This window comes from Xenopus laevis, chromosome 8L (assembly GCF_017654675.1).
Source record: "Xenopus laevis strain J_2021 chromosome 8L, Xenopus_laevis_v10.1, whole genome shotgun sequence".
In the NCBI taxonomy this organism is placed as follows: Eukaryota; Metazoa; Chordata; class Amphibia; order Anura; family Pipidae; genus Xenopus; species Xenopus laevis.
The window spans coordinates 73,995,319-74,015,835 of record NC_054385.1 but is presented as its reverse complement, the minus strand read 5'-3'; the positions used below and the strand labels follow the sequence as shown (position 1 = coordinate 74,015,835).

The window sequence follows — 20,517 nt, the reverse complement described above, 5'->3', positions numbered from 1 at the left end:
CAGAATTGCCCACCTCAAGGTCAGGGCCGTTACTAGTGGTAGGCAGAACAGGCAAGTGCCTAGGGCGCAAAGCTTGGGGCGCCAGAGACGTACCTTATATGGAGCCTACCCCTAGTCTGCCAAGCGTTTCCCCAGTGAAAAGGGCCAAGTTGGTTGCGATCAGTAGTCAATGCGCACCCTCAGTAGCGCACGCCATATGCGCATACGCTCACTGTTGCTCCCGCACATCCCTGGTTGCGCAAACCGCAGCGGGGGGGGTGAAGTGGCCGGCAGGGTTGCCTGGGGCACTCAGGCGGCCTGGCCCGGCACTGCTCAAAGTGGTGATATCGGGGAAAGATCTGCTTGTTTGTGTATGGCCCACTTTAGAGTAGCGGTTCCCAAACGTAAAACAAGGCATACTTTATTTTTTGTTATAGAGGATGATATGTATCTGAATGCAGTGTTAAAGCCTTATTTCATTGTCCAAGAATCATTTCTTTATTATTTCAATGAAATTCGAGTGACTCGAAAATTAGCTTTTTATCCCCGAAGTGGATTAAAGGGGTATCATCTTACAATTAACATTTACTAAGAGGTCGACATCAGTCTTCATTTTTTTTATTTTATGTGGATTTTCAAATACTTTACAATTTTTGTTCTGCAACTCTAAGACTTTTTGTTTTGTCTGATGGCTAGGCAACCAGACAACAATTTGGAAATCAAAAAGGAAGATCAGTAGGTACCCCATCTACAACATATATCCAAAATGAATGAAAGTCTACCCTACTGATAACGTTTAGCACCAATGCAGATTTTGGCAGAAGTAGTCCGTGTTATGTGGCTTTATACCCTACTCTATAAACCTTGGCTCCTCCTCTGTTATTGGGTTCTAGGAGGATTGATGAAATGCCAGTCAGCAGAGACATGCTCAGTAGCGCTAAATGCTGCACTGCCCCAACTGCTCTTGATTGCATGCTACTAAACACTACAGCTGGATACTGAGACATTGCACTGATCCCACAATTGAATAAGTGATTACTCTGTTCCCAAATATAATGCAAATGAAAATGTTTATTTTGACCTGTCAGTTCATCTACTCAGAGGGTGACCAGAGCATCATCAGATGCAGACATTTAGACAAGAATCAAAGCTTCTTAGTTAATTATTAAAGCTCTTTAGTCAAGAAGACAAATGGATATGGTTAAATAAAAGTTTATTTATTAATGGGGACAAAGGACAATCTTGGCACAAGGATTGTGAATTGGAAGATAAACCATCCTCAGTTTTTCCATCGTATTTGCTGGAAGAAAAAAAAAAAAATCAAGATTAAAGATTCTTTGTGGTCATTTCTTCGGCCTTGTGCTTTTATATGGTCATGGAACTCCTTGGTGACTTATAATATTGCTTCATTTTACAATAGGGGAGTATAATATTCAATATATAATCTACATATTTATATAAAGCTATACAAGTAAAAATGGCACACTGTGGCCTGTAAAAGGCAGCCTATTATTGCTACTGCACACAGTGATTTTTAACCTTTTGCAGAAATGCACAGTATTCAAAACACACAAGTGGTCATTTATTCCACCATTACTGTAGTCACCAGTGGGAGTTATGTCTGATACAATTGTGTCAAATTTGATGTAGTTGCACTCCCACTCCTACATAACTCAAATACAATTGCACCGACAACTTTTCTAGATCTGTTAGATGTGCATGTACCCATCCACTGTAGGAACCCTGGTTCAGAAGAGGTGGTAGCTGTAGGGTTCCCTGATGGCAATAGGCACAGCAGCAACACTTGATTCAAAACAAGAGGCAGGAGGAAGGCAGCCATGCAAAGCACAACTATACGGAAATTAAAGGAGCACATACTGATGCAAATAATACTGATGCAAATAATGAATGGGAATTTTTGCACACCTGTCTGGAATGCAACTGCATTGCATTAGGTAAATTACCTTTACTGTGTGCCATATTTTTTAAGGAATTGTTCAGTATGAAAAAATAGTAGGCTGTGCAAAAAATAAAAATTGTATCTAATATAGTTAGTTAGCCAAAAATGTAATCTATAAAGGCTGGAGTTACTGGATGGCCAACATAATAGCCAGAATACTACTTCCTGCTTTGCAGCTCTCTAGGCTTCCACTGATTGGTTACCATGCACTAGCCAATCAGTGACTTGAAGGGGGGGGGCACATGGTTCATAAATGTTTGTGTTTGAATCTCATCTGTAGTAACGTATCTAGAGGGGGTGGGCCCTGGCGCGGGACGTGCAGCCGGGCCCCCGCCCGGAAATACTGATGGGGGGCCCTGAGGGGGTGCGGGCCCTGGCCCAATCACACCCCCTGCTCCCCCGGTATTTACGCTACTGCTCATCTGAATGCTGAGGATCAATTGCAAACTCACTGAGCAGTTATGTCACATGTCCCCCCCCCCCTTCAAGTTGCTGACTAACTCAGAGTTTAAAGTGAAAAGCAGGAAGTTATGTCCCGGCTATTATGTAAAGACATCCAATCACTCCAGCCTTTATAGATTACATTTCTGCCTACATAACTATATTAGAAACGTTTTTTAATTTACACAGCATATCTATTTACCCAGTTTTATTTTTACACTGAACTGTTCCTTTAAGAATAAGGCTTCATACAATGCATCCAACAATGAATATCCAGGTTTACCCATAGGTAAAAATACTTTGTTTTATCATCCACACCATCTTAACGCATAGCATTAGTAAATAAGCTTTATGCCAGTATGTTCAAGATGATGATTTTCTGTGATTATGTACAATTTCATATTTACTTGAAATATTGTTTTTTGTGTGTGCCTGGTTTAAAAAAAAAACAAAAAAAAACAAAACTTTTTTTAAATAGCAGGTAGCAGCATCCATGGGAACATGGAATTACTTCTGGGAAGGGAGTACTAATTTTACACCCGACTCTGTCCTTTTACTCTGGGAGATAAGGAGGCAGTGTCAGCTGGTTTTCTCACCATGTTGCTCAGAATATTGTCTATCTTTATTTCCTCAGGGGAACCTCGCTCAACTTTACAGCGATAAACCATTAGCTGTTGCCGGTCTTTAAGTTCTTTGTATGTCTATTGGAAACAAACATTTGTGAGCTGCAATGTTAGCAATCGAAGAACAGTCACCAAGACATAGGAGTATTTCACATCCTAAAAGCATTGACATTGTCACATTTCTATAACACATTTATTATAACAGATTTAGCTTTCTATACACTGAAGCAGTAGTTACAAATCACTACTAAATATTACACACAGACAAATTCTAAAAAAATACTTTTTTAATAAATGTGTCATTTTTATCTCTGACCTTGTCATTTAGTATGCCTTTGCAGTCAGGACATAAGTTACAGTCCTGCTTTATGCATTTCTGCATTCAACAAACAATAGGAGTTCAATGCATATCGCTTGTGCTGCACATACTTTTTGCCAATGCACAACCCTTTCCCTTTACGATCTTGTTGTTAGCAGCAGTCCATTATGCAGAGGCATTATTTGTGCATTGGTGGAGTAGCAACATGGAGTAGCCACAATTTCCTTGTTTGTGCTGTTTAGCTCAAGAAAGAACAAAAACATTTTTTCATGATCAAAACAATTGGCAAAAAGTATGAACAAGCCCTATTCATTGAAAGGAGGTATACTGCTCCTTTTTTTTAGATTATGATGACCATAAACATAGCATTATTATAAGACTTTATCTGCATTTAATTCTACTAGCTATACTCACATCAATAACCACATCATGACATTTGTATTTGGTCCCAAGAGATATTCTGCTTTCTGTGTCTTCAACCAGTCGGACATATTCCTGCAAGATCTATTAAAGGGAGAGCAGTTACTGCCAGGTATGAGACCTTCCCTTTAATTCCACATGAAAGCTTTTGATAGGAAACATATAACAAGTTCATTAACCTTTGCCACATGTGAGTCAATACAATGGTGCCAGCCAAAAATCCTATATGTTGTTGGAATTATGAAGTGGCAAGTTCCATGGCCTATATTTGGTGAAAATGTATCTTGTGCTAATGTTACAACAGAACAAAGCAAAGAGGCATCACAACACACTCCCTATAACTTAAACCTTTGGAGTTCTGTCAGGACAGCAGCCCAGACACAGCACAAGTGGTGGGAGGCGCTTGGGTTAAAAATTCATTATATTAGCAGTATAAAACTACTCCATGCATCACCCTAAGCAATTTTACATGAAGTTAAATGGGTGGGAGCATGTCCCTTTTAATTCCACAATCATTGTAAGGCCTTCCACTCTCCTACAGACAAGCAAGAGAGTTTCCCATTAATTCCTGTCAAGGTATTTTAAGTATTGAATGTTACTTTATTTATAATGAAATTGTTCTTTGTGTAACTAGTGACAAATTTCATTTCACAAAATGAAGATATGCTCACCTCTACCGGGGCATTGTTCTTATGCAGAATTTCCACCACACGGTGAAAGCCAACAGGTGCTCTCTTTTTTGTATATCCCAACCAATTCTAAAGAGAAAGAGGCCAAATAATTCAGTAATCAGCGAGTAGACACATATGTTCTCTTTAGTCACTCCACTTATGGATCAGAGAGGTATGTAGCACAAGTGCAACTTTAGCTCATCTACAAACTGTCCTGTAATGTGAAATGGATTTAATTTGCATTGTTAAATGTAACTGCCAGTCAGAACTGAAACTTCTCTTAGCAAAACAAATGCTCTCCTCAGTTGGTAGAAGACATTGGCTCTAACCTTTGTAGTAAACAGGGCATCCACTTCATGCCATGCACGGAGCTTCGCTCGAGCTGCCAATGCCGTAAGTATGTAAAGCTTTTCCGGGATCTGTAATGCAAAGAATGTGTATATGTTCATAAATTTTGTATCTCTCTGAGGTTCTTGCCTTCTGCAATGCTAATTAGTCACTGATGTAATGCAATCTTTAAAATGCAATGCTATGCCTAAACATACACACATACTGTATATGGAGGGACATGGTTTTTATGAAACCAAGGCACTTAGAATGAATACTTTGTGCTTGACACAAACCTTTTGCGTGATTGATTTTACCAACCCCCCTTCTTTACAACGACATCAGGTTATTTTGAATTCACCTCTGTACTTTCTACGGTCTCTATTATCCAGCTTCATGATGTTCTACATTATAATTTTCTCTAGTATCTACTCTCAAACAAGCAACCTTTTAGCCATACCAATCTCACCTTGAATGTTTTTCTTAGGTTGGCTGGACTGCTGAATGTTCCCTAAAGATAAAACACACAAAAATATTATAAAATATCCTATCAGTCATCATAGCATTACAATTTGTTTCTATCTCCTTCTGGATAACACACATACTAAACAACACCCTTGTATATCACTACCTATCTATCTCAGCTTTAGGAGAAAGCACAGAAAGCTTTTGCCCAGCATCAAAGAGACACCTTGAGGGGATAAACAGTACATAAGTAAGTACATACATATACATATATATATATACATATATATATACATATATATATATACATAGATATATACATATACATATATATATATACATAGATATATACATATATATATACATACATACATATATATATACATACATATATATATACATACATATATATATACACATACATATATATATACATATATACATATACATATATACATATACATATACATATACATATACATATACATATACATATACATATACATATACATATACATATATATATATATATAGAGTAAGAAATGTCCGATATTGTCAGTAAATCCATCAGAGCATCTCTTCCTTTAGCAGTTGCTGAACTGTGCCTCTCAGCATTTCACCAAAAGTCAACAGCTGTTTGGGGGTTGCTGCAAGTTCTAGCTCAAAAACATCTTAGGAAGCACAGGTTGGACATCCCTGGTTTACATTATAAATACTGCTTTAAAGTGGTCTTCCTGCATTGCCAAGGGTCATCTCTTTAGCAGCACAAATCTCCTCCTACAAGACTTTTCTACTAATTTTTGGTTCAAGCTCCCTTTTGAGTTTCAGTATTTGCCCTGTGCTAGCTTATAACAAATAGATACCAAATATCAAATTTATATTCTATTATCACTACATCTATAGTTACAGGAATATCTAGAACACAATTAAGTTTTCACCCAAAATAACCTTAAACCTGTGGCCTGCCTTAGTTTGGGTTTTAATATTTTTTTCCCCACATATACAGTGGCACATGTCTTCTCTGTATACTGAAGTGTCCTCTTTTCTGCTTTACTCTTAGCTGGCCTATGCTGCACAGTGGTAGAATATAACTTTTTGATGTGCTGATTGGTCTTACCTCACCCTCCGTATAGTGGTATATACAAGCATAGAAGAGCGTAGTAACAAGTGGCATGAATAGTAGTGATGCTTTTCTAGGGTGCTTACGAAACATCTGCTCCTGACCAGTTGCTTCCACATGTTTATCATTGGCCTGAAAATACAGAAGACACTATTTTACAGAGCTACAGATAATAGAAATAGGTTGGATACAGCTTGTAGAATATATTTAGCACTTTCTTATTCAGCAGTCTGTATCAATGTTAAAATTATATAAAATAACAAATGCAATGCTGAAAACTTAGCACATCATTGTGAGAGAGAGAATTCTTTATTTCCTCCGTGGGAGCACCTAAAATTACATAAATCAGAAACCAAGTAAAAAATGTAGCTGTTTCCTTAATTAGAGATAATTGTAATTAAAAATTTAAAAAAGGTGAAATATTGGTTTCATGTGTAGATTTATAAATACACTATACCAGCTTTCTGTCTTATGTCATTTCAGGTGTTCCTGTGGATTAAAGACAGAAATTAAAATCATTAAGGGGGTTATTTATTAAAGGTCAAGTTGTTTTTCCTTAAAACATTTGAGTTTTTAAAGGTAGTTTTCAGTAAAAACTGAAATCTTTGGGTTAATAAAAAGAAAAACAGATTTTTTTTTTGAAAATTATTATACCCCAAAGCTGTAAATAGCTTGAATCCGAAAATACTTCAAACCTGTTGAGGTCATGTAGAAGTCAATGGCAGAGGCCCCTTGACCCATTTGAAAATGTATTATTCATGATGTATGGGTTTTTTTCTGTGGTTTTCGCTTGAATTCAAGTGATTCAAGGTTTTTTTCATTGAAATCTCGATCAATTCAAGTATTTGAGTTTTTCACCCTGATTGCACTGATTCGAGACTCGAGTTCTGGTAGGAGCTGGGCCCCCATCAGGGGGGCACAGGGGGTACTCCTGGCCCAAAGGGGGGCCCGGCTGTGCTGCACTTTTCTAAATAGCCGGGCCCCCCCTTGACAGCAGCGGAAGCCATGCCGCCTCTTCCGAAGTCCTACTGTTCTACTGAACACCAATGTGTGTGTTTTTATTTTTTCAAACCCCTAGCCACCAATGTATTATTTTAATACTCTATAGGCCCCATGTATTTTTTTTTTAAATATTTTCTGGGGCCCCAATGAATATTTTAACTTATAAGGGGGCCCTGGTCACCAATTTTTTTTTTTTTTTAACTTGTAAAGGGGCCTTGACCACCAATTTTCTAAAAAAAAAAAAAAAAACTTTTATGGGGGCCCAGGTGCCACAGTTTTTTTTAACTTATAGGGGGCCCTGCTCATCAATGGCTTTTTATAACTTGTGTGTGGGAGGTTTACCGTTTTTAGCGCTGTCTGCGTGGTCTTTTAATGGTGTTGTGGGCTGGATCTTGGGGTGTGTGTGTTTTAAGCCCTTGTACATCCATCTGTCTCTCATCTCTATCAGGCTAAACATTCATTGTTAAAAAGTGGTAATTTTACATGATTCAATTCTTCCCTTCTAGACAACAATCAAACCCACAACATTTTGGGGCTGTTTTAGGTATGAAGATTCTACTATAAGACAGTCTTCTTTCACCTCTATGATGATCTGGCGCTCCAATAAAGTGTAATGATCTTGAACATGCGTAGAATCCTCTGGAGAAAAGGGAAGGCTGAGTAAGAGAAAGTAATAAGAGTGAGAAAGTATAGAGAGATAAAAAAGTAGTAGAGCTCAAAAGGAAACAGGATGAGTCAATGCAGGCTGCAGTGAGTAATAAGTACATACAATATTTGTCATGATACAGACAGCAGAAAAACTCACTAAACAGGAAAATAGAATATGATGTAGATTAGTTAGGGGCCCATTTACTTAGTTCGTGTGAAGGAATAGAGGAAAAATAGTTTGAATTTCGAATGGTCGAATATGGATACTTCGACCATCGAATGGGCTACTTCGACCTTCGAATCGAACTAAAAATCGTTCGACCATTCGATAATCCAAGTACTGTCTCTTTAAAAATTTCTTCGACCCCCCTAGTTCGCCACCTAAAACCTACCGAGGCCAATGTTAGCCTATGGGGAAGGTCCCCATAGGCCTCCTAACAATTTCCTGATCGAAGGAATATCCTTCGATCGATGGATTAAAAACCTTCGATCGAAGGAATATCCTTCGATCGATGGATTAAAATCCTTCGAACCGTTCGATTAGAAGGATTTAATTGTTCGATCGAACGATTATTCCTTCGATCATTCGATCGTAGGAATATCGCAAAATCCTTCGACTTCGATATTCCAAGTCGAAGGATTTTACTTAGACGGTCAAATATCGAGGGTTAATTAAACCTCGATATTCGATCTTAGGTAAATGTGCCCCTTAGTGTTGGAACAGCAGTACAGCCACATTAGAATGGAAAAGTACACATTGAAAGTTGAATTAGTTCTATTTCTATTCTAGTGAAAGAATAAAGATAATGTGAGAAACAAAGAAGTTGCTTGTTGTACAAGCCATGAGCTGCTGCTAAAACTTGCAAAAGTTGAGTCACATGATAAAGGAAAAATATGTCATTTAACTACAGATAAATCAGTCGGGATATTCCATAGTGAAAAACAGTCCAACAAAAATTCCAGCACTAAATTTGTGGGTTTAAGGTTAATTGAAATTAAACAACCAATATGGAGGACCTCAGGCAATGTTTTAGCAGATGTAGTAATAAAGAGCAAACATTTTAAATATTATCACTTGCGGTCCTTTGATGCCTCCAGTGTGCGCTGCTGGAATTGGACTTGCATTATGAAAAATACCCTCCTTATAGGACATGGTCTGTGACAGTGGTGACTTAACACGTGAATGGGCTTGTGTTCAGAAGCCCCAGGGTCAAGAAGGACATACCGTAAGCAGAATTTCAGCACACCAAAGGTTGTCTGAGCTAAGAAATATGCTGAAAAAAGAATAGGTGCCAATACCTGTAGTTCAAGAGTGGGGTTTTCCCAGGTTTATTGAAGTGCTCCAGACACACAGGTTATGATCAAATGTTTTGGGACAAGAAATGCCCTTCCTAAAGTGATAACCCACCATAGAGATTCCCATTGCTTATATAGCAGTAATTAATGTGGCATACTGCTACATAAGCAATGGGAATCTCTATGGTGGGTTATCACTTTAGGAAGGGCATTGTTGTCCCGAAACATTTGATCATAACCTGTGTGTCTGGAGCACTTCAATAAATCTATTCTTTTTTCAGCATACTTGTAACTGGCGTAGGAAGAGGCCAGTACCAATACCTTTTTCCCCCGATTTAATAATTTTTGGCATGAGCTAAAAAATAGACATGACAAAGATCAGAAAAGTAAAAAGGAGCCTGAAGAGCAGGAAGATATATATATGGAAGCTAGACTGTAATTCTTACTTAAGGCATTTGGATTTCAGGAAATCCCTCCGCTCATCTGCACTGGCTATGCTCAGGTGTTCTCTGTATTTACAAATCTAGGGAAATGGAAATTGTCAGTGTTATAACACAGAAGTGTTAACAAGTCAGGCATTGTAAATACTAATTTGCTAAAGTGGCAAACACTTACAGCCAGCTCTTCTGCTCGTTCCAGGTATCTGAAAAAGTAAGAAACAGTAAATTACAGGAAGAAGGTGGCAGCAGACCAAATTCACTTAGAAGTTCAACAAGAACTCACCATCACTCCACTGACCCATTCTCTCTTCACTTATCTACTGAACTATATTACAGTCTCCTCTCTCATTATTCCTCACTTGATCACTGCCCATCTCTTACCTAAGCAAATCCATTAGAAGTTGCTGTTCTGACATTTCTCTCAGAAAGTGAATAAAATGTCTTAAAGCAACTTGTCTCTGCTCCAACTCCTTAAACAGGACATCTGTGAGAAAATGTGATAGTGTTATGGTATTCAGCCAGGATAGACGGCAGGGTTATTTATATAATGTGCATGCTTGTCACTGATAACAAGAGTTGGTTTAGCCAGCAAGCAATGAGTAAGTTCCAGCACAAAAGGCATTTGACTCACCAGAATTCAAGGTCTTCTTCAAAAATATTAGTACCTATAAACAAGAATAAAATTTGACTTGGCTTCTTGCTTCCACTAATAAGACTATTGATATACTTTTATGAAGGAGACAGGATAAGAATGGCAGCAGCAAACATAAATGATAGGAATTCAACAAATTCATATTGGGGCTTGACAAATACTCAATCCGCTCCAAAGGATTTGACCAAATAGTAAATCAAATCTAAACACTAATTTGTATATTTACATTTGAAATTAAAAATGCATCATTTGAGAACAAAAATATGTTATGTTCTATTGTTACATGATTTTTACCCCCATATGTAATAAAAAGTGAAACATTTTCCCAGGCACAGTAAGACATAGCAATGCTTAAAGGGGTAGTTCACCTTTGAGTTCAATTTTAGTATGATGTAGAAAGTGATATACCGAGACAATTTGCAATTGGGTTTCATTTTTTATTAAAGGAAAACTATACCCCCAAAATGAACACTTAAGCAACAGATAGTTCATATCATATTAAGTGGCATATTAAAGAATCTTACCAAACTGGAATATATATTTAAGTAAATATTGCCCTTTTACATCTCTTGCCTTGAGCCACCATTTCGTGATGGTCTGTGTGCTGCCTCAGAGATCACCTGACCAGAAATACTACAACTCTAATTGTAACAGGAAGAAGTGAGGAAGCAAAAGGCAGAACTCTGTCTGTTAATTGGCTCATGTGACCTAACATGTATGGTTTGTTGGTATGTTTGTGAGTACAGTGAATCCTACGATCCCAGGGGGCGGCCCTTATTTTTTTAAATGGCAATTTTCTATTTATGATTACCCAATGGCACATACTACTAAAAAAGTATATTATTATGAAAATGGTTTATTTACATGAAGCAGGATTTTACATATGAGCTGTTTTATGCAATATCTTTTTATAGAAACCTACATTGTTTGGGGGGTATAGTTTTCCTTTAAGTGTGTTTGAGTTATTTAGTTTTCTATTCAGCAGCTCTCCTGTTTGCAATTTCAGCAATCATGTTGCTAGGGTGCAAATTACCCAAGCAACCATGCACTGATTTGAATAAGACACTGGAATATGAATAGGAGAGGGCCTGTATAGAAAGATGAGTAATAGAAATGAGCAATAACAATTCATTTGTAGCCTTACAAAGCATTTGTATTTTAGATGGGGCCAGTGACCCCCATTTGAAGGTTGGAAAGAACCAGAAAAGGTAAATAATTCAAAAACTATAAAAAAAATAATCATGAATGCCAATTGAAAAGATGCTTAGAATTAGTCATTATATAACATACTAAAAGTAAACTTTAAATTTTAATATGTAACTAGTAAATAATTCTTGCAGATTTGTTGCTTAAAGTGATAAGACCGGTAGCAAACATTGCACCTTTAGGGCTCTTACTGACGAGCGGTTGAAGCTGCGCTCCCTTGCGTTCAGTCGCAGGGGAGGGCAGGAATAGATGCATTTAGCGTTTTTCAATGGGGCTATACTCACACAGGTGCGTGTAGGTGCCGAACGCAGATTGAGAGGCAACATGCTGCATTTTTCCTGCGTTCGGCGCCTACATGCTCCTGTGTGAGTACAGCCCCATTGAAAAACGCTAAATGCGTCTATTCCTGCTCTCCCCTGCGGCTGAACGCAGAAAATGGAACGCAGGGGAGCGCAGCTTCAACCGCTCGTCAGTAAGAGCCCTTAGGCTAGGGCCAGACAACCCCGCCCGATCTTCCTCGATTTCTTTTTTGCCTGCATCCAGAAGCATTTTCTCCACTCAGGTGCAGGTAGATGTGACGGATTTCAGCACCAAATGCAACATTTTGTATTTAGTGCCGAAATCCGCCCTGCCTGCAAAGACAAAGGGAACAGACAGGCAGCATATTCTCCACCTGAGGAGACTACAGAACTGCACAAGGTTCGGCTGAACCAAAACAGAATCCTAACCTGAATCTTGAATTCAGAGCAACCCTAGCATAAATGTAGGAAACTTCAAAGGAAATGCTTACTGCTGTGATCACATTGCCATCATGCAGTTTCACGGCCTCATCCAAGAGGAGCAGTTTTTCCTTCAGGGATCGAAATCTCTCTAGTGGGCATATCTAATGGTAAACAGGGGAGAAGAGGATTAATCACATCAACTATTGCCTACAGAGGTGAATTTAAATAATGAATTTACATTTCATGATAAATGCTAAACAACCAGATAGGATAGCCCATTGTTACTATGTAGTTGCTGACATTTGTATGGTGTATAAATAAAAAACAATACAATCTAATACCTTTAATAAGGATTTCATGATAATAACAAGGACAGTATGCACAGATTAAGCTCTTGAGCCATAGGGGACTGCCACACAAGGGCTGATCTTGGCCTGCATAAAAAAAGATGGGCGAGAACCAGTCCCTACGCTAGCAGCTTCTTTCTTCTTGAATTGTCAGATACAGGTAGAATTCTATTGTTTCTACCTGTATATTTGTGGATTCAACTCTATAATGAAAACAAACTAGCGTTCCTATGATCAATGGTTGCAAGATAGATAATAACTTCTTGTATACCAGATAGAGTACAGGTAGAAACAATAGAATTCCACCTCTATCGACAATATCGACTGATGTACAAGCCTTTTGCCGATATTGGTTGGCTCGTCTTCCACCATATATTCACAGATTATTGTACATTACTTTGTTTTGCACAATAATATCCGTTTGTCTCTTCAAAGCCCCTTTATCAGGCCTAGCCTCTGTGCCATATGCATGGTTTAGGTGGAATCCTTTTGGTAATCACCTATATCAAAAAATTCACAGAATTTAGGGCTCTTTCTTGCAAGTCGCCCTTTCTAATTTACCACTAGGACAAGGCAGTTCTCTGTACACCTCAATCCTTTCAGCCCAAAATGGTATTAAAGCTCCAAATACAACAATACCACCCTTTCCTTTTGTTCCAATTCAAAAAAAGAGGTTGCTGTATACTCTTGGCTGTTTATGCACTTAAAGGCATACGGTCACTGGAAAACATTTTTTTCAAGATGCACTAGTTAATAGTGCTGCTCTAGCAGAATTCGGCACTGAAATACATTTTTTAAAAAAGCAAACAGATTTTTTACATTTAATTTTGAAATTAGGCATGGGGCAAGACAAATTGTCAGTTTCCTAGGAGCCCTCAGGTCATGTGACTTGTGCTCTGATAAACTTTAGTCAATCTTTCCTGCTACACTGCAAGTTGGAGTGATATCACCCCCTCCCTTCACTACCCAGCAGCCCATCAGCACCCTATCAACAGAACAATGGGCAGCTAACCAGATTGCAGCTACCTAACACCTCTGCTGAAGGATTTGTTTGCATTGAAACAGCTATTGTTTCTCCCCTTCCCATTGTATTATACCACGACATGAGTTGTGTTAGCCTCACCTAGTGGTAGACATGAGAATAGCATCCAAGCAGGAAAAAGCAGGGTTTTTCCTTTTTTGGTGCTATTCTCGTGTCTACCACTAGGTGAGCCGAACATGACCCATGTTGTGGTATAATACAATGGGAAGGGGAGAAACAATAGCTTTCTCAAAGCAGTTCCATCCTGAAGTGCTGGCTCCTTCTTAAAGCTCAGAACCAGGCACCAAGCACTGACATGGCTGCCTTCACACCAATATTACAGCTAGAAAAAATACATTTGTTGGTTCAAGAATACAATTTTAAATAATTGAGTGAATTATTTGTAATGTAAACAGTGTAATTTAGAAATAAAAAGTAAACCATAAAAATCATGACAGAATCCCTTTTTTGAACTGCAAATGTAGAGTTCCATTTTCATAAATGTTACATAGACCAAATATTTATACATTAAAAGCTTTGCCAAGTGAATATGTTAACATGCCACACCTCCCCAAAAATACAGACTTTATAATAAGACTTGTTTCTCCACTGTTTAGTAGTTGAGCCACCCAAAGTATTCTACTTGAAGTAAAGAAGCACACTCACCTTGCCCCTGTGCATACGGCGGATGGTTTCCCCAATGCTCCAGTCTCCACTGTAATCCTGTAAAAATCACGTGTTGAACTAATTTATGCATTTACATTTCCTCATATTTTATAAGCCAGCTTTCTTATTTTGTCCTGTTAGCTCAGTTTTGCGCTATGCTGGGAGAGGTTCCTGGCGAGCATTTTCACCCTGAGAACAGGATTTGTCACCTTCTAAAAGGGTTTGTCACCTTCCAAAAGTTTGAGTCAGATTTGCAGAATATATAATTTGTACAGTTTTAAGTCTATATAAAAATAATTTGTAAATACAACTGTGCACTTATTAATGTTTATTGTAAACATTAATGGCTATTGTAAATGTGGACTTATTTAAGTAGGAAGAAGAGGGTGTATATATTTGCTATGGGTATTTTACAGTGTGAAACATTTTGGATACAAAATTAAAGTTCCCTTGAGTTAAACCATGAACTACCTCTGCCTGCTTTTATATGAAAGATTATTATTAAAGAAGAGTGGGAAGATTGGTCTGTGAGAGGGGTCTTGAAATATATGATGTCATATTTCCTAAGAAAATAGAGAGGTGTCTGTGAAATCGCATTTGGAGAGTTTGAGAATTTTGTGATCTGTTGCTTTACAGTGCTAAGGAGTGTGCCTATCTCTGCTGATCCATGGATGATGGTGGACTGGAAACTTTACTACATTTGATTCAGTTGGATTACTGCTACCTGACTGCTTTCAAGTACCTGATTTTCTGCTTTGGGCCTGCGAAGTTCTGGAGCAAATATTTTGCTATTTGTATCAAGAAGAGCTGAAAGAAAAAAAGAAAGTTTCATAACACTGCATGGTTTCACACTGTCAAAAAAGAATCTGTATTTTGTTTTTGTCTTACCATCAGACAGTGATTGACGACTTTCAGTTTGGGACCAACCTACAAATTAAAGAGATAACTGAATAACAAATCTTTTCACTGCTTTCACCAACGGCTCTGACAGATGTGATGTGTATGTGTGATCCCTGGTAATCAGGTGAAAATACCAAAGGGGGAAAATATTTTGCAGAGATTTAAATTAATGTTGAAGGATAAAGCATCCTATCATTGCCATAATGTGTCTACCAATAAAGCTGAGAACTCCTCAGCTTTAAAGCTCTCAATGTAAAATTCAATTCCCTCCGCTTCTGTTTCTCTGCACGGACAGGCATAGTGTTGTGTTGGTCGGTGTGCAGACATAGGGAACATGCATGAAAATGCATGACAATGTGTGGCGTTTCCACCCCATTATCCGCTCATTGTATCTGCACACAGGCCAACAAGGTACTTGTGTAGAGACACAGAAGAGTGAATGGGAGCGCATGATCTTCTGTCTGTGGAGAAAACACAGATGGAGAGGAGCTGAGGCACAGCCCAGTGTGCCATTAGCCTTGTGACTTGTGCAAGCACTTTAGGATGGAACTACTTTCTGGCAGGCTGTTATGTAACTGAATCAGTCTCAGTGGGACTTGGCTTTTACTAATGAGTGTTGTTTTTAGATCTACCAGGGAGCTGTTATATTGTGTTAGGGAGCTGCTATCTCGTTACCTTCCCTTTGTTCTGTTGTTAGGCTGCTGGGGGGAATGGGAGGGGGTGATATCACTGCAACTTGCAGTACAGCAGTAAAGAATCACTTAAATTTAGCAGAGTACAAGTCATATGACTGGGGCAGCTGGGAAACGGACAATATGTCTAGCCCTATGTCATATTTCAAAATTAAATATAAAAAAAATCTGTTTCCTCTTTTGAAAAATGGATTACAGTGCAGAATTCTGCTGCACTGTATGAATGCATTTTGAAAAAAACATGTTTTCCCATGACAGTATCCCTTTAATCAGGTTTCTCAATGCTCTATATCATATTGTATACACACACTCATACGAGATAAAGCAAGAAATATTTGAGTGATACTGGTGTTTTGTATCACAAGTTATCATATAAATTTACTAACCTCTAAATAAGCTACTCAGTGAGTGTGAGGAGCCAGGTTTCGGGAAGACAGAGGAAGAAGTCTCTGTTCTGGGTTTCTGTGGTGCAAAACTACGAGTCTCAGCTGAAGCTCGGTTGTTTGAGGCTGTTTCTTTAATGGACCAGGATATACCTGAAACAAAGGGGGAAAAAACATGAAGACTATACTCATAGAATTCTGGTATTATACCAAGTATCTCCATAATCAACAAAAGCAATAAAAGGTCTGAGAAGTACTTACTTCCAACAGGTTCCCCGCTCCAGTTAACAGTCTCACCATCATCATCTTCATCAACTATTGCTTTTAGACTGTTTACTGCCCGTTTAGACTCCTTAAGCTATCAAGCAATGATAAAAGGTCAACAGAAAGAGACAATAGTGAAGGATAAAAAGTACCACCCGCAAAGAATGGATAAATACAGAACCAATGTTGAAAACGAATCAGTAAAACTTGCAGCTTTTCTCTGCCAGCATTTGTCCTTTTCATTATTAGTATTAAATTATTTCCTGGCACGAGTGAATCTATACATTTCTATACAGCCAAAGGAAGAACGGTTATAAAGCTCTACTGTCCGAAAGGCACACATGGAATTTTAAATATTACAGCATGGACAATATACCTGAGAAAGCTCATCATCCTCATCATCATCAAAAGTAAAAGCCTTGAACTTGGAGCTGTGCCAGTAATCTTCCTCATCTCCTTTAGCTCTAGACATCTATAAAATTGAACCACAATTAGGACAAGCAAAGCAGGAAAAAAAAAACAACTTTTAAAAAGGCACAAGGAATTGTGCATCCCCTGTGGGACAAATAAAGACATACAGGGTGGTAGGGCCAAACACGCTATATAGGAAGTTATATAAGATATGTCTCATTCAAGAGATGTATTCATGTAAAAATGAAGGCAGAAGAAGCAATATAAATGAATTATGAAAATTTGCAGAGCTAGGGATGACAAAATCCCCTCCCATGTAGTTCTGTATCAGAGAGACCAGTGTAAAGCAACATACTGGGTTGGGAATGAGTACCTGAGTAAAAGCCCCATACAGGTAATAATAAGGAAGGTTGCTCACAGTGAATGGTTGATCCAAAACCATAAAAGGAGTAAGCCAGCACAAAACGGCTGGACTCCATCACTGTGATAGAAATGTAACAAGAATCCAAAAAGCAGCAACTTAATTCTGAAGTGGCTGGGGGAATTGGGTACTAAGCAATATGTAAAGTGTGCAGAAAAATTCAGCAGCAATTTGATTATTGATGTGTCAGTCTCCCAATCACCATCACATCTCTTCTGTCCAGACAGACAAGTAAACCTGTCAGGTCTCTGATCCTTCCTATATGTAAAGCTGGCCCTTAAGTCGAGTAATAGGTACAATATCATTATACAATTTGTTCAGCATAAATTAACAGGTGCAAACACTGCATGCAATATAAACCTCTCTAAACTGAGTTACAGGAAATACCAAAAAAAGTATAAAATAGTCAAGGAATGACCATAATGCCATACTAACAGATCCCAATTGTTTGTGATGAAATGTTACATATATGGCAGATAGTTGTCTAACTTCGAAATATTAGACACAAGTCCTTCAAGCCAAAGAGAAAACCTGCTGCCTGAACAATTGTATGCTATTTCTATTACCGGTAACTTATTATGTGCATACCTGCACTCAGCACTGAGATGGGCAATTTATAAATACTATATACACAGCTATGTATTAGGATAAGCAATATAAGCAGTCTAAATATCTTTGGTTTGCAAACATGTTGTTAATTGTAACCGTAACTTTTAATTGGCTTTGCCTGCCCAGAAATAGCATTACTGCTGCCTCTTTTGGCATCTAGCACACTTCTAGGACAGATATACTGGCACATAAGGAAAATATATGGGCATTGTGCTACTTCAGGCTTTTGCGGAGGCCAAGCGGATGATTCACATACCCAAGTCATAGTGGGGTTGCATGCACAATTGTCTGTATAGTGTTATGTAACAAAAGACACTAAGTTTGACCTATGGCAACCAATAAGCAGGTAGCATTTACTAGTCACCTGAGGGACTATTCTGCTGGCGGTGAGGGGTGGATGGATAGGTCCCTGTGATTTAAAACTCGCGCTTGCAGTTCCCATAACACCGGCGGTTACCCCTGTAGCTAGCAAACGTCACAGGTAAAATCGGATTCGGTGTCCGAGTTGCTGTGCAGCACAGGAGGAGGGATACTGGGCAGCGCAGTGGGGGGGCTGGGGGGTGTGGGAAGAAAAAACTTCAGGGAGAGACTGAGGAGCAATGCAGGGAAGTGGGGAGCAACTGTCAGGCAATGGCGATGTCGGCTGGACGATACAACATGTGCATCACTTAGATGTGCTGCCCCAATCTTGCCGGCAGAGCAGCCAGGAGAGATAGCCAGGGAGGAGGAATCAACTGCTGCAGAATGGATGGTCGCCGTGTCGGCTTTTCTCAAGAAGAGCAGAAGTGGAGTTTCAGTAAGCTATTTTTTAATAAAGGCTTTGCAATTTAAAAGTTTAATTTGTGTTGGTGTTTATTTTTCGTTGTATACTAACAAATTTTTTTTAAAAAAAAAAATTTGATGTTACTGGTCATTTAAAGGGGAACTATCACGAAGATGAAAATTTAATAATAGCTTCCGCATACTGAAATAAAGAACTTTCTAAATACGTTTCTGAAATATTCAAGTTTATCTTCACTATCCCGCTCTAAGCATCTGTTTCTCTTCATTCTGTGTTTATGCAGCAGTTGGGAGTCAGATAATTATTGACAGTTAGATCCAATATATCTTATGGGGGGGGGGGGCTGATTTTGCCTAGATGTATTAAAGCTTACTATTAAAATCACCAGAAATCCTGTCTCTCTACATGCAGAATTTGTGCAAAGGGCAGTTTTTTTGTTCGATTATGTTTGTACTAGAATCAGTTATTTAAATGAGCTTCAATACATCTGCTAGGAAAGGAAGCCCCCCCCCATAAGATGTATTGGATGTAACTGTCAATGAATATCTAAAACCCATCTCCTGCATGAAGACAGAATGAAGAGAAACAGATGCTGATAGAGGAATAGTGAAGATAAACTTGATTATTTCAGAAACCATGTTGATTTTTTAATTGATTATATTTAGGTTTCTTACTCAAATATGAGGAAGCTTATTAAATTTCCATTTTTGCGATGGTTCACCTTTATGATCAAACATCAGATTGGTTACTATGGTTACTGCTCCTAGTGCCTTTTATTACATAGGGTAAAGTGCATACCACCTTAGGAAGTAGAGGTTAAATGGGCACATTCCAGAGAGTATATAAAGTGAGTGGATGCAGGAAACAAGGTTTAAAACAAATGTTTATCATTGTTGCCTTGCAGCAATGGGGTCCTGAGTTCAGTTCCAACCCAGACACACGCTCTGTGGAGTTTGCAAGTTCTTCCTGTATCTGCATTGTTACAAGCAGGTTAATAAGCTACCTATGAAGTTGACTCTAGTATATGGGTGATCGTGCTGGGCAACAAAGGCTCCATTTGGGGCAGGACGAACAATCTCTTCAAATCCTATATTAACAAGCACAATTTATATAAAAATTATAAACATTGCCTTTACATTTACTAGCTTTGTTGGCAATTGGCATTCTACAAGATTAAAAAAGGGAAAAAGGAAGCTGGGCACGGAACAAGCAGTAGAAAACGCTAGGACACGTATGAGCAAATTGAACAAATATGCCTTGCTTGTATAGTGAAATAAGACATAGCTTGACTATAGCCGATAGCGTTCAAATGGCTACGGAGACCCTGTACCCAAAAGTGCCCCTATGCATCCACAGTCTTACCTCTTCTGCAGACACATCTACTCTCCGCCAGGAGAATGTTGGGATATGTATTTTTTACTTGGGGCAATCACTCCATCTCCATAGAAGATTGACTACTTGCTAAACTACAAGTCCCATCACCGCATTCGCCGTACACTTCCGGGTTGTTTTGAGCACAGGGCAATTTGCTTGGCAGGGCAATTTATGGATCCTGAATGTTCGGATATTATGCCAAACCAGTGATTATGTGCTACCCGCATAGGATGACAATGCATAACTAGTTAGAAAAAACTCAAACACTCCTTTGCTGGCAAAACCACTAGCCATTAGAATCCTGCTAAATATCACTACAGCAAGCCTCACTTAAAATGGCGGTGGTGGAATGATGCG

The 20,517-nt window shown here is 38.6% G+C and overlaps 1 protein-coding gene across 1 annotated transcript; it reads right to left on the bottom strand.

The window, feature by feature from the left end:
- Positions 1-1,177: 1,177 nt before the first annotated feature.
- On the bottom strand, positions 1,178-20,486 carry vipas39.L (VPS33B interacting protein, apical-basolateral polarity regulator, spe-39 homolog L homeolog; the record flags this gene model as incomplete). The annotated part of the gene is given in 20 exon segments (NM_001095827.1): positions 1,178-1,279; positions 2,977-3,081; positions 3,737-3,826; positions 4,414-4,500; positions 4,743-4,832; positions 5,210-5,251; positions 6,323-6,457; positions 7,908-7,983; positions 9,718-9,794; positions 9,887-9,914; positions 10,093-10,195; positions 10,343-10,376; positions 12,360-12,452; positions 14,326-14,382; positions 15,068-15,132; positions 15,214-15,252; positions 16,304-16,453; positions 16,562-16,658; positions 16,941-17,036; positions 20,149-20,486. Coding segments are annotated over 19 exon segments (1,485 nt in total). The 3' UTR covers positions 1,178-1,258.
- Between the last annotated feature and the right edge of the window lie 31 nt (positions 20,487-20,517).